Source organism: Phaenicophaeus curvirostris, chromosome 2 (genome assembly GCF_032191515.1).
Source record: "Phaenicophaeus curvirostris isolate KB17595 chromosome 2, BPBGC_Pcur_1.0, whole genome shotgun sequence".
Classification (NCBI taxonomy): domain Eukaryota; kingdom Metazoa; phylum Chordata; class Aves; order Cuculiformes; family Cuculidae; genus Phaenicophaeus; species Phaenicophaeus curvirostris.
Genome location: NC_091393.1, coordinates 71,896,660 through 71,910,821, shown reverse-complemented (window position 1 = coordinate 71,910,821; position 14,162 = coordinate 71,896,660). Strand labels below are relative to the sequence as shown.

The following is a 14,162-nucleotide window of genomic DNA, read 5'->3' as shown; positions in this document are numbered from 1 at the left end:
ATTGGCTGAAGACAACAATAACTTTAACAATGTCATATCTATAATTAATTTCAAGCTTTTTAAGAGATTTGTTATGGCTGGGACGAATTTCATACATCCCATAACAAATCTGAGTATGTACTTTCAGAAATGTTTGTTTTATTCCTGCAGCCAGCAATGGCACTAGTAAGCAAGTTTTTGGATGCAAAGGAACATACTTTCAGAAGCATCCAAATTCTGGCTGCTCTTCAATAGGTTTGACGAGCAAATATAAATTGAAAGGACAAAGTTGAGTTTTTGCAGCTCTAGCCACTCACCCTGTATCCAGAAGCAAAATTACACAGAAATGAGGATGCATGCATTACTAGATCCAGAGTTTTCTAGAAACCTTATTTCTGGTTTTCAACTTGCTATCATTTGACTGTCCAGACCATACTGCATATAGCAAAGATAGCACTATCTTGCCATCAGTTTAAAAATATGGGCATGGGGTCATGAAGAATTATAGCTGGGATGTTCCAGCTTCAGTTTGGAAGGTGACATGTTGGTTAATGCTAACAAAACAAACACTACTAGGTTCCTTTGGAGAGACTAAGCCTTATTGTGCTGGTGTGTAAGGGAATTTCAGTGATGTGAGTCCCTGAACAATGTCCCTGAACCAGGAACATTTTCCTGGTTCCTGGCAAGCTTTCCTTCTGCTTTTTACAAATTAATAACTAAGACTGGGAGGAATTATTAAGTTCTGACTCTGCCTGTGTTACAGGTCATTAATTGGGATTATTTTGTTAAAATAACTTAAAGGAAGTCTTCAGTTCTCCCACTCAAATATATCTTGTGGTTTACTTTTTGTACATGCTCTTTTTAATAAAATATTCATTTTTCTCTTAATGTGGGATGCCAGAAGAGCATATGCTTTTCCTATATCATTTTTGTCAGTACCATATGTGCTGATAAAAATCACTCTTTGATGGCTTGTTTAAATAGAAAGTCTGTCACAACTCCTTAATCTTTTCAGAATGTGTGAGTAGGGGAGGCTTGTTCTTTTTCCTGTGGTTGAGGGAGATGCAGTCCCCCATTCCACAATTTTGGCCTGGTTCAGGATGTAAGATCTTGAGTGTGACAGGATTAAAACATCGTTTGGGGTTGTTATGGATATAGCTTACTAGGAGGCCCGCACTGCTCTGTACAACTGTCTGTGTTTTCCCAGTCTTTGCACTCTACTAACTGCTTCGAGTTGTGTTTTAGTGTGTATGGGGAGGTTATTACTAAAAGTGTTGAATACTAATTGGGTTTGCATATTAATTCCTTCTTGACAACACATTTTAGAGGTCTGCCAGTCATCAGTTACAGGTCATTTGATGGAGGTTCAGAAATGGGCTTCATCACATTCTCAATAAAATAAGGACAATGTACACGTCTTTCAGATGTCTCAGCATATTCAGTTCTTGTCTTTTTCAACCAAATCTTAATCTAAAGAGACAGTTGGTGATTTGATGCGTGTCTTTTAGATAGTCATGTTTACTTTGACACTCATCTTTTTCCTATCAGCATCATATGTAACTTTAAGACTCCCTGTGTATACCTGCAATAGTTTAGACAGAATATAGTAATTCCTAAGAAGGAATTACCTTTTAAGTCTGATCCCATGTCTATTGTCACTTAGGGGTGAGCTGTGGTAGTCTGGTGAGAGCGAGTTGTTAGGTACAAAGTGCTTGTGATCTGGAATTCAAAGTGCTAGTGAATAAATCAGACTGAAACAGTACTGTGGCAGAGCAGAGGTGACAAGCTAAAAGAGAAGTGAAGCCAAAAACATCTGAAATACTCATGGGAAAGCTGCTTTTAGGTTGTTTTTGTTCTTTGTCTTTTTTTTGTGACTAAAAAGCATACTTAATTAAGCACTGGGAATATGTCACACAGGGCAGATTTTTAGTGGCATTTCCAATAAAGAAGAAAAATAAAACAAGAATAATTATGTCTGAAGAGGTGTGGAGGACCATGGCTAGATAAATACTGAGGTCAAGTTTTCTTTAAAGATTAGCCATTTTTTCCCCTGCAGTTGAATAATACGCTTATTGCAGTATTGAGAAGGAATAAAAGGAAAGCAAGGCAGCAGAGCATCTGATTAGTAATGTTGAACATTCATTTACCTGTAATCATAAGGTTCAAGAGCTGGTACAGATTCAGGATAGGACAACAATTTCCTTTTTTATTCCAGTCTGTCTTTAGGAACTATGATCATGACCACGATGGCTATATTTCTCAGGAAGACTTCGAAAGTATAGCTGCCAACTTCCCCTTTCTGGACTCTTTCTGTGTGCTGGACAAAGATCAGTAAGTTTGGAAGTTTCTTTATGTTTATTTTCCTGAATTTAAGAACTCGTGAAAAAACAAATACTGAAGAAAGAGTCTCCCAAGCTTCTTCTCGTGCCTAACATCTCACTTAAGGAATTGAAGGTGACTGAAGGCTGATTTCTGTTATTATTTGACTTCTTATGCTGTAGTCCATTCCCTAAGACCACCCGAGCTGGACTCCTGCTTTACCTGGTACTTTAAAAATCATTTATGTTATAGTTTAATGAGCAATTCTTGCTGGGAGTGAGTCAAAACCCCTACAGTAGCATCAAATTACAATGGAGATCCTGTACCCAGACTAAGCATCAGACTGGTGAAACAAATGAGTTGTGTACAGGACAGGGGAAATGAGGGTACATAGCAGAGAGCAGGTAACAAGTATTCTAGGAGGTATATATATTTCCTAGCCAGTTAGGCTTGATAATTCTTGTTGTCCAGAATCTCTTTTGCTGTCAAAGCTGGTGGTCAGCCAGGGGCATAACTGCTTGGTCTGTGTGAGCACTAAGTCAGGGTCCTTCACGTAATGACCTGGTCTGTGCTCTGATGTCAGGATCAGGTAAGAAACCAAAGTCGAAGGATAAGAACCACAAAGGCTCTAAGGTTCTTTCTCTGCCAGCACCATTACAGCTCTTTCAAAGAATGAAAGATCTACTCTACTTTTTCTTCCATAACAGAGATGGTCTTATAAGCAAAGAAGAAATGATGGCTTACTTTCTGAGAGCTAAATCGCAGTTCCAGTGTAAAATGGGACCAGGGTTTATTCACAACTTTCAGGAGATGACGTATCTTAAACCAACTTTCTGTGAGCACTGTGCAGGATTTGTAAGTATGTTTTTAATAATAGTATATCTTAAACACTGGCTCCTTGCATTGCTGAAGTCTCTCCGCCAAATATCTCATTGCATTTAGAAGCAGAAAGTGTTCGCTCATATTGTAGCTGTGCTATCAAGTTTTGTTTTAGTGGTTCTTGAATGCTGGCATTTTTAAGAATTACTGTTGCAGGGGAAAAATAAAATAATGTTAACTAACGGATATTAGAGACTATACAAATGGCTTTACTTGGTTTATCTTGAGTTCTTTAATTTGGCTTGATTTTCCACGTAAACAAGCTCAAGGGAAAATGAGTGTCTGCAACAGAGGTTGTAGATGAAGCAAAAGCCGTTCTTTCTCAGGAAATTGCACAAGGCAACATAGCTATGTTCATAATTCTCTGAACGGCCATAGCAGCCTTTATCTTTTCTCTATTGAATTAACAGATCTTCTAATTTGGTTGAGAAATCGAAAATGTTTCCAGTAGTTCTGTACAATAAGAATATTTTTTGTTTATTTGTTGAGGTTTTTTTTAATTTGCCTTTTCTCTTAGCCATAACTTAGTTTTTAGAGTGCCCTACACATAGCTGGGAAATAATTTGTTATGTCAACATTTGTGTTGTTTATAAACCTCCCCCAACTTCCACTTTGAGTATAGTAAAGAGAAAGGAATGACTATGATTTAAAAGTTACATTGATGTACACACTCCGCTAAAATTAAATGTCCACATGTAGTCAGTTTAAGCAATAGGGGCAGAGGCCCATGTGCTCCACTTACGTGTGACCCATGTACAGGGTGTGAACTCAGAACATGGTGCCTGCTCTCCAGTGCCGGTCTGCCTCTGCCATCAGCCGTGAAATCTCCAGCTTGTGCTTCATGAACTTTTTGAAGTGGTTGAAAGTAACAATAACAGTACTGCTAGTGCAAAAACATGCCTCCTTTCAGACCAGATCTGGTGTTCCAAACCTTGTCCATGTCCCTCTCTCCCTCTGTACTCGGCACTGGTGAGACCGCTCCTCAAATACTGTGTTCAGTTCTAGGCCCCTCACCACAAGAAGGATGTTGAGGCTCTGGAGTGAGTCCAGAGAAGAGCAACAAAGCTGGTGAGGGGGCTGGAGAGCAGGTCTTACGAGGAGCAGCTGAGAGAGCTGGAGTTGTTTAGCCTGGAGAAGAGGAGGCTGAGGGGAGACCTCATTGCTCTCTACAACTACCTGAAAGGAGGTTGTAGAGAGGAGGGTGCTGGCCTCTTCTCCCAAGTGACAGGGGACAAGACAAGAGGGAATGGCCTCAAGCTGCGCCAGGGGAGGTTTAGGCTGGACATTAGGAAAAAATTCTTCACAGAAAGTGTCATTGGGAACTGGAACAGGCTGCCCAGGTAGGTGGTTGAGTCACCTTCCCTGGAGGTGTTTAAGGCACGGGTGGATGAGGTGCTAAGGGGCATGGTTTAGTGTTTGATAGGAATGGTTGGACTCGATGATCCGGTGGATCTCTTCCAACCTGGTTATTCTATGATTCTATGATTCATGCTCCCACCTTCTGCTTTGCTCTTTTGTGATGCATCAGTCTTGTTCAAATGCTCACAGTTTCTATCACAACCACTGATCGAGGCCACAGAGAAGAAGGAATTCCACCTATTTCCGCTAGAACTCAAGGTTGACATGGTCTGTGCTGATTCAGGAGCATGCTGGTGGGCTCCTGAGCTCCAGCAGACTGATGGGGCAGGGGCGGTCACTGGCCTGAATCTATTGTTCCAGGCTGCCTGCAGCCTCAGGAAGACGTCACTGCGTTCGTGACACTTGGTTCGTGTTTGGAAGGCTTCCATAGCAAAGCAGGGTCCAAGGACTGCCCTACAATATCCTCTCCACCAGATATTTTTCTCCCACATCAGTTTGCTAATTGGCCATTGTTGGATTTTTCATGTCTCCCTGATTACATCCAGTGCAGGAATACAAATGAGTAAGGGGTTGTACAGGAAATGGAAATAAGGTCATTTTTTCCTGTCAACTCACCGCAGTCACTGGCATTGTCCTATGGATGATTTGGGCTGATAGGACAGGAACCAACTGCAAAATATGTTGCGTATTTGTTCTGCGTGACAGTGCTGCTCATCCACGGGTGGAAACCTTATTTCAAACTGATGCACTGATTCACAGTCAACATAATGTGCACTGGCAGTGCAGCAAGTTTAATTGACATGACAGTGTAATGCAAGCAGTCCCAAATAAAATATCCGTTATTAAACTTATATGAATTTTAAAAGTCAAGATAAAACCTAATGTCATTAAGCAGTGTGAAACTGGTATGCCCGTGGAGGGGCCACAGTTCTGTCCCACAGCATGAGTTGCACCACGAGGCAGGGTAGGTAACCAACCATCATGCAGGCTTTCTATGGACCTTATTCCACTTTGTTCCATATTCACCTTTCTTCCACTCTGTCTAATCTGTTTTGCTTTCTCCAAGACACTGTTTTCCCTTGCAAATTCTTTTTTGCAGTATATGGGACTTTTTTTCCCCAGAATCTTCCCATTCTTATTCTTTTTTGTTTATTTCTTTTAATTTTTGTATTTTGAATGTTCTGTAGTCTCAATCTTGAACATTTCATTAATGACCATATTCACCCCCTGCACACTGTGCAGATTCTTATAAACGAGGAGCCACGTGCAGTTTCAACTGCCTGGGTGTGCTCATCCTCTCTGTTAAGGTTTTGAATGAGGTCAAGATAAATAAACACTGTTGTCCCCAATCTTTTTCCCTTAATGCTAGTGCTAGAAAAACTGTCCCTTCCTCTCTCTGCATCTCAGAGTGAAAATGCTTGTTCCTGTAATGCCATGGCTGCAGATGCAGCAGTTCTGAGTGCATAGATAACAATTTGCTAGGGAATTTTCCTGCTTCCAAGCAGTACAACTCATGTTGCAAGACATTTGAAAGTGGGGCCGCACACACTGCCTCCTGGAAGCTGTGTACATCAACAGGGACAGCTTCTAGGAGGAGGGAAAGATGGAATTTAGTGGCTTTTCTGCCTGTTTCCGGTAACAACCTTTTTTTTTTAAATGGAAAAATCAAGAGGACAAATCTGTTTGTTATGGCTGGGGATCAGTATTGGAACCAAAAACTCAGCTTTTATCCCCAGTTGTATTTTCTTCTGTTGTGTTTGAATGGCATGGATCACTCACGTATCTGGGGAATGGATGTACACTGGAAATTCCCCCACAGATAACATTAAGTGAGCCTAGAAGCAGAACGTACTCTGTTGGTCTCAGTAAGCTTGATATGATGGCAATTTTTCACCCATTCGTGGAAGAAAATGCCATCTCTGACTCTCTTTCTCTGGTAGCCCCACTATAAGTAGTAGAAATAAGGGGGAAGCCACACAAGTCTTATCACCATTAGAGGGGGAGGTCTGTCTAACAGGAAGGGTGTTAAGAGCAGTTGTATCCTGTTTGTGCTTTTGTAGCCATTGGTACTTCCTCATTGTGACCTTGTTTTCCTTCCAGCTCTCTTTTCTAATTCCTTGACGTTCTTTTGTCTTTCTTTGCAGCTCTGGGGTATAATCAAACAAGGCTACAAATGCAAAGGTAAATAAATATTTCATGGATTTTTCAAGCTATAGGTTGTGGTTTTTAACACAAGTAGGTCAAATGTATTTTTTACAAAGATGACATCAGCTCATCCAAATTATTCTTATAGTCTTTGTACTATGAACAATGACTGCTGGTATGCCATGAAGTCTCACTGCATTAGAGGACATAGCACCCAGCAGGAACACACAGGTTCTGTTAAAGGCACACCTTCATGAGGTCTCAAAGACCTTGCATCTTAGAAAACCGAGTGTTCTCATCCTGACGCTGAGACATCCTGAAATATATCTCACAAGACTTGGGGTCAGGAAAAAGTCTATTCACAATGCTGTCTGTCATATACATTCACATGCCTCTTGTGAAGGCTAACGGGCCTTTGCATTGCAATTGTGCCTGAGCTAGAAACAGAGTAATATTTAATTTCTAGGTGGCCTAGCAGATCTCCTCCAGACATTCAACTTTAAAAAATCCTAGAGCTCTTACAGACAACCCTCTCTGTTGCTCACATAAAATGTTTCATTTCTTATGCAATATGTGAATCATATTGAGCAGGTCAGACCGAGAACGACACCGTAGTGTTTCTCGTGGGCTTTGAAGTTTTGGGCATATTTATTTCCCAAGCAGAGCAGCTCTGGCTGAAGTGCACTGTGTAGTTGCATCTCAATTATTTACAAAAATGTAGTCATTTATGTGCAAACTCTTTTCACTTCATCTTACTCTCGCTCCCAGGAGGAGGGTGGAGAATGTTTTTTTTAGGATATGAACATCTCTTTCTTGGAGAAAATGCCCATGGCTAAGCCACCATAGGTAATACAGCTATTCCTGATTACTGTCATCTGAGCAGCTACAGAAAGGGCTAATTGTGTTCTGTTACTGGTAGGATGAGAGTGGGAAGGTGAGGCTTTGCAGCCCTGTAAACTCAACTTGAGATCTGAAAGTTGAGCTCTGTCCTGCATCATTGGTCGTAACAGCAGCCCAGTGGAGAGAGACCAAAGGTGCTTCTGTAGAGTCAAAACTCTAGGCAATGGAGCATGAAAGTAAGAGAGCAGAGCTTCTTGCTCAGATCTTACTGTAATTAAGTGACTGCCCATTGTGAGTACCAGCTGCTGTGTACGCAGGCAGCACTGTGGTGCTCTGCCCTTTATGGATGATTTCTGCCTCTGAGCACAGAGCTGTCATTTACTGTTTTGAACCTCTGACATCGCACTTGCAAGGAGAGAGGAGGAATTAATCTCTTCAGGTCTGCTGCTTACGCTAATGCTGTGGATAATGAGATAAAGCTACACAGTGTGGTCTACAAGTGAGGAAAGATGTTTTCCAGTGCTAAGAGAGATCTTTATTGCATTTTGGATGGGGTCTTGTTACCTTTAGGACAGACAAAGCCACAGCTGGGAAGGCATTTCTGTATTAGTCATATGAACCAGGTGATGGGAGAAACCAGAACTCTCACCTGTCATGCTGCAGCTGCTGCCCTGAGCAGAACGGTTCTTTTAGAAGAGAGTTATAAACATGATACTTAGGCAATGTCTCACCTAGAACAAAACATTGGTTCCATGGAGCAGCAACCAAAACAAGTGAGACAAATTTTCAGATAAGGGCAAAGGACATGGAGGAGGAAGAGCCTGTGCTTGGGGCACACATCCTCCACTCTTTGGCCCTTTCTTGCAGGTTAAGTTCCTCACTACAGTCGCACTTCAGATAAATGTACCTAGTGATGAGTGTACTGGCAGTGAAGCAAAGCCCTGCAGAGGTTAGGTTTCAGTTTCATCTAGGTGGATGATATGCATCCACAGAGCTTACTCCATGCTGATGTTACTCACTGAGCTACTTGGACTAGTTTTAATCTACAGTGGCCTTCATTGTCCTCCAGCTGTCCTTCTAGAGGGTCAGAGTATGAATGGTCCAGCATCTTCTAACCAAATGCGTTTACTTTAGTGGGCTCTGCTGGGTTAAATGAGAAAAAAAAAACAAAAACACCCTTTTTGGCAACTCGTGCAGTGACGTAGAGGCTTTCTGCATAGTGTACACAGGACCGTACCAGTAGTTGCAGCTCTCTTCCTCTAGATTAATTTCTGGTGATAATACTACCACCCTCTTCCCTTCTGCTGCCAGATTTTTATTAATGGTGCTATGGAAATGATCCACTTTTTGTAACACAGTTTACAACAAATGATCCATTTCTGTAACTTCCTTCACACCTTCTGTCAAAGTATTTGCTCCTTCAAAGTCTTTCTTGATATCTGTCTGCTAATAGCGCTGAGGGATTAGCAGGCAGCTGTGGGTTTACGTTTTGTGACTTGACAATTCCTTTCTTTACAGACTGCGGTGCCAACTGTCATAAGCAATGCAGAGACCTGCTTGTGCTGGCGTGCAGGAAATTTTCCAGAGGAACCTCAGTAGGCAGCAACCACGGCTCTCTGCCCAGCAGTCCATCTCTGCCTCCAGGTAAGAGCACTTCTGTTCCTTTTATAAAGCATTACTGGAATCCTCTCTAATGGAAAGCTTCCTTGCTACCATTTTTAATTTCTCTTCGCAGCAACACACAGAGCAGCCCATATAGTTTCCACTGCACTGTAGCTTGTATTCAGCCCTCAGAGTACATCTCTTTCTGTGGTGATGGCCTTGGTCTCCTCCCTGAGGATCCCTGCCCTCAATAACAGTGTCCCTATCCAAGCTGAGAAGAAATAAAATTATAATTAGGGAACCTGTACTTCTCCTTGTAGGCCACTTAGGGGCAGGGAGACATTGGACGCTAGCTCTCCCTTCTCCCCTGAGTGTACAGATGGAATAAGAGGGAAATGTGTGCACACAAGACCAGAAACAGTTTCCAAACACCGTATGGATATTGCTAATTATACCACTACTTCATATAGGAATAAAGAGCAACCTCCTTCTGAGTGTTCTGCTGCTAAGCGATACTGCTACCTTCTCTTCCACATGCCCCAGTGCTCCCTGCATAAAGTACCTCTGCTAACCATTGTGTGATTATTATATGTAACAGCATCTAAAAACCTAGTCCTGAAAGTGATTTACCTATTAAAAGACCTGCACAAACCTTCTAGAACAGACAGCTCTTATTCTGAACCTTTAAGCCCCTACCTGAGACTTAAGATAACTTTTTGTAAAGATCTTGAAGTAGAATATTTAAAATAACCTATTCCACCTTCTCTTTTAGTCCAAGATGAAGTATTTGAATTTCCCAGTGTTGCTGCAGAACACCAGGACCTCGATGGCAGAGCTATCACCCTTGTCACTGGCTCTTCGAGGAAAATTTCAGTGCGGCTGCAGAGGGCGACCACCAGCCAAGCAACGCAGACAGAACCACTCTGGCACGAGCCAGGCTGGAACGATTCAGGCTCCCACACTTTCCCAAAAATGAAGTCCAAATTCCATGGCAAAGCTGGGAAGAGCAAAGGCTTTGCAAAATGGGAGAATGAAAAGCCCAATGTTCAGGCTGATATAGAGCTAGAAGCTGAGGCCCCACAACATACACAAGATCACAACGGAATAGAAACCCTTCCGGAAAGTCAAGAATTTGAGGTGAGTTGCAAAGGAGTCCAAGACAGTTTTAAATCTGCTAGGGTCTCTCTCATAGGGTTATTTTATGAATTTCAGGATGCTTTTTCATTCAAATTTGCCTTTGCTTCTTGCACAAGAGTCACTTTCAGAAGAATGCCAAATCATCCGCAGATATCTATTTTCTACACTGCAGCGTGCATTTACTGTGACTGGACATTTGGCTCTTGGTGTCAGTATGTGCTTTTAGGAGTGGGACACATTCCTTTTTGAAAATCATTAAGTTAGCCTGGTGGATATCTGACCAAATTCTGTGCTGTCGTACCCTTGCAACACACAGGTCAGGACCCTGTATTATAGTCACAAGAACTTCTGATAAACCTAAGAGTCTAGGCTAGGGCAGGATATTGGGCTGCTTTCTGTGGTTCTCACCCGTAAAATTTGTCCTTTCAAAGCCTCATGCTTTTATTAACCATCTTTTTGCTAGCATGTAAGTGCTTACTTTCTTTTGGTTACAGGATAGCTGATTGCTCACCCTGAAGCACAGAAAAATGAAGACAACAACTGTAATGGAGCAAGCATTGACGGACTGTCATAGACCCCATTTGGCCATGGGAAGTTCTCCTTTATCTCATATGTTTAAATTCAACCATTACCCTGTTTTCTTAGCTGAGAGATGTTACAAAGTACTATTTATTTCCTCACAAGTAAGCCATTTAGATGAACATTGCATGGACACAGCAGAATGGATCTCTGCACTCAGTGTTTTTTCTTGTATGACTTTTGTGGAAACTTCCTCTACATGCCAGCAAGGATATATTTGGCCTCTTTTAAATATTCTGCATCATTTCAGCCTGCAACAACAATGGTGAGGACAGAAGCCAAGCATCTAAGTTTGTTCAGTAACACTCCTTTTCCAGAGGCTCATGATGATCTTTTAAGGAAAGAAGTATGTGTGTATGCTGATTAAATCTCAAACAAAAACTTTTCATCAAGTATTCTATGCTGAAATTCTTTGCACACCTGGGGTTTTGAGTTTTGGCCGTGTTTTACATTGCTACAATGAGCGTATTGAAGTTCAGCACAGTAATACCAGTTCCCAGGCAGGATCCTTTAAATAGACAGCACGTGGCTGAGTCTGAAGGAATTCCAAGACACGATGCATATGTCTGGTTACACCGTAATGGAGAGGGGTTCTCTTTGCCAGTGCTGATTGTGGTAAAATTAGCATGTAATAAACATCTTAGTTTTAAGTGTGTGTCTATGTATGTGTATGTGATATGCTTCTCTCTGGTGCGCAACCTGCACGTTAAGATTAAATGTACTGAAGAGCAATCTCCAAACTAGTAGTAGCAGTTTGCTAATACAATATCTGGCACCTGAATGTGTAATGGCTTGAGGATGAGGTTTGAAGTGGCATTTCTCAGGAGAAGTTACCTTAAATGCAGAGCTGCCTTCTGGTAAAAAACACAAAACAAAAGAGCACAAAGCTCAAAATTAAAAGGAGCATTCCAAAGCAGCACACGCGCATTATTCTTCTTCCCCTCATCTCCCTGTAAAAACACAGGTGCATGGGCTGCACACAGTGCATATTAAAACAATCCAACTGTAAGATTTCCTACAAAATTCAAGTTCTTGCACCCTTCACCAAGTTAAGGAGCCCTCAAGATCAGAAGGTAGACTTCCCTAACCAAAACCAACAACTGCACTCCCCTGTGGTACTTCCACTGTAAACTGCACTGCAACTATGTGATACCTGCTCAACTTTGCATCTTGATTCCTGCAGGTTTCCTTTGTTTTCCAACACAACTAGCAACGATGGTAAGTCTATGGTAAGAAAAAAGACAGCATCCTCTTGCTGCTTAACTCAGATTGAACTCAGAGAAATAAGCACTGCAGGGAACACAGGTTCCCAAGCTAGGAAGAGGGCCCAGAAGCATTCTTCACTTACTGCAACAAACAAAGAACAGGCACGAGTAAAAATATGGTCTTTATTTCCTGGAGGGGATCAGGTGACATGTCACAACAGGCTGAACACACAGCTACCGTTACAGCTTATGGCTTGCACACAAATGAAAACGATGTGGCGAAGAATTTGAATAGAGAAATTTGGTTTAAATCCAGGCTGCTGATGGATCTGTTGAGATTAGCCTTCTAACGCTTTATAAATGAAATGTTCATGTGCAACTTCATGCTTAACATCACATAAGAGTTTAATCTGTAGACCTCAGACTATTTCTAGCAGGCTTTTAAAAGGTAGTTGTAACTCTTCCTTTGAAAGGTACTTGCTTTCCTATTTCTGTCAAGCCCATAAACCATGCCCACCTTCATTTAGTTCTGGATAAGAATGTTTCTTGTACATGATCTTATCTTCTCACTTACCTTCTCCCCAAGATATTTACACAAGCTTCTCACATATTCCGTTTACATGAGTAGGTGCTCTATGATCTTCAGAGGAAGGGCTTTTCCAGGACACCATTTTTCCACATATACTGTCATCAAGATGTAGACTCACATTTAAGCAAGAAAAAATGACATCATCTACAGAAGCAGCTCCCACTTTCTGTGGGACCATTCTGTTAGCAAATAGACTGCTTAATTTTCAACCCACTGTAGAGGTTTCATCGATGTGTCTCCAGCAAGTCTGGTAGCTTTGGTCAGTTCAGTGTTTACCCAAGCAGCAGTTGCAGATCAAGCACGGGCTGCAGGCTTACACAGCTGATCTTTCTAAGCAAAGTATTGCAGCACCCAAGGAGAAGCACACATGATAAGCGAAAACTTCAAGCACCTGCTCCCCCTGGAAACTCTTTGGTTTAAGTACTTCAAGAAGGGGAACACAGAGTGTGCTGCAGGCAGTAAGGGTTCACAGACAGTGGAAAACTTGAAAAGAAGAAGCTGGGTAGAAATACAGCCTTTTTTCAGCTCCCCGCCAACCAAAAAGGATATTATATCCTCATCATAGAGGATGTAATAATTAAAAGGGGGACTAGGAGGGAAGCAGCATTAACAGGCTGTTTGCAGCAGAACACTGATCTGCTAGTTTCCCAGCAAGCACTTGAGCGGGGAGAGCTGACAGGGCATGAGCAACCATTTTAAGAAGTTGGTAGAAGATGAGCTCTTTACCTCAGAGGAGGCCTGAATACATGAATTTTTTTTTTTAAAGCATCTTTCTCTCTCCTTACTTCAAGCTGACATCTTTTTCTGAACAATTTTAGTTTCTCAGTCTGGGCAAAGCAACATAGAATTTCTTGTTCACCTCCTCTTATTTAACAAAAGGCAAAACAAACCAGCGATCACGGCTCCTGACTGAGTTATGCACCTCTGCTGGTCTTGGTGAAATCCTGCCTTTTAAAATGCAGCAATTCCAGGAGAGTGTCCAGGAGAAAGTGTTATAATGACAAGAACACTGGATAAATTAAGCAGCTAACATGAGAAACAATCACAAATGATGTTGGAGACTTCCAGCACACCCATTCATCCCTGTCTCAGCCCACAGGATCTTTTAAGAAACTGGGCAGGGGGGAAGGGAAGTGTTTTTAAAACAAACAAAACTCCAATCCCACAGCACCCCCCAAGAAAACAACCACTACCACACAGTGCAAGAGGGAAGATTATGCCTGCGCAGAACTTGTCAAGCCAAACCCACTAGGACTTCGTGCTTGCGCAAGACCTGCACACAGCTTCATGCTGCAAATAAGACAGCTTCAGCCTTGTTGTCGACTTTAGGTAGTAGCCTCAACTGCGGAGTCAAGGGGATGTTTGGCTCCTTCAGGGTGAGGTGCAAACCAGGTTTGTACTGCAGGTCTATCCACTGCTCTGTATCTCCTCACAGTCTTCTCCTCTGCCCCCTCAGTCTTTAAAAGAATAATCTCAGCTGTAGAAAGAGACACTTTCCTAGACACAAGCTGTCTTCTCCAAGGAGCCTT

The 14,162-nt window shown here is 42.0% G+C and overlaps 1 protein-coding gene across 1 annotated transcript in view; it reads left to right on the top strand.

The window, feature by feature from the left end:
- Positions 1-11,489, top strand: part of RASGRP3 (RAS guanyl releasing protein 3) — a 62,916-nt gene extending 51,427 nt beyond the window's left edge. The window contains exons 12-17 of the mRNA XM_069852449.1: positions 2,195-2,310; positions 3,006-3,153; positions 6,681-6,717; positions 9,040-9,165; positions 9,896-10,260; positions 10,755-11,489. Coding sequence (XP_069708550.1) covers positions 2,195-2,310; positions 3,006-3,153; positions 6,681-6,717; positions 9,040-9,165; positions 9,896-10,260; positions 10,755-10,763 — 801 coding nt within the window. The 3' untranslated portion in view covers positions 10,764-11,489. The remainder of the gene's footprint in view (positions 1-2,194; positions 2,311-3,005; positions 3,154-6,680; positions 6,718-9,039; positions 9,166-9,895; positions 10,261-10,754) is intronic.
- The last annotated feature ends 2,673 nt before the right edge of the window (positions 11,490-14,162 follow it).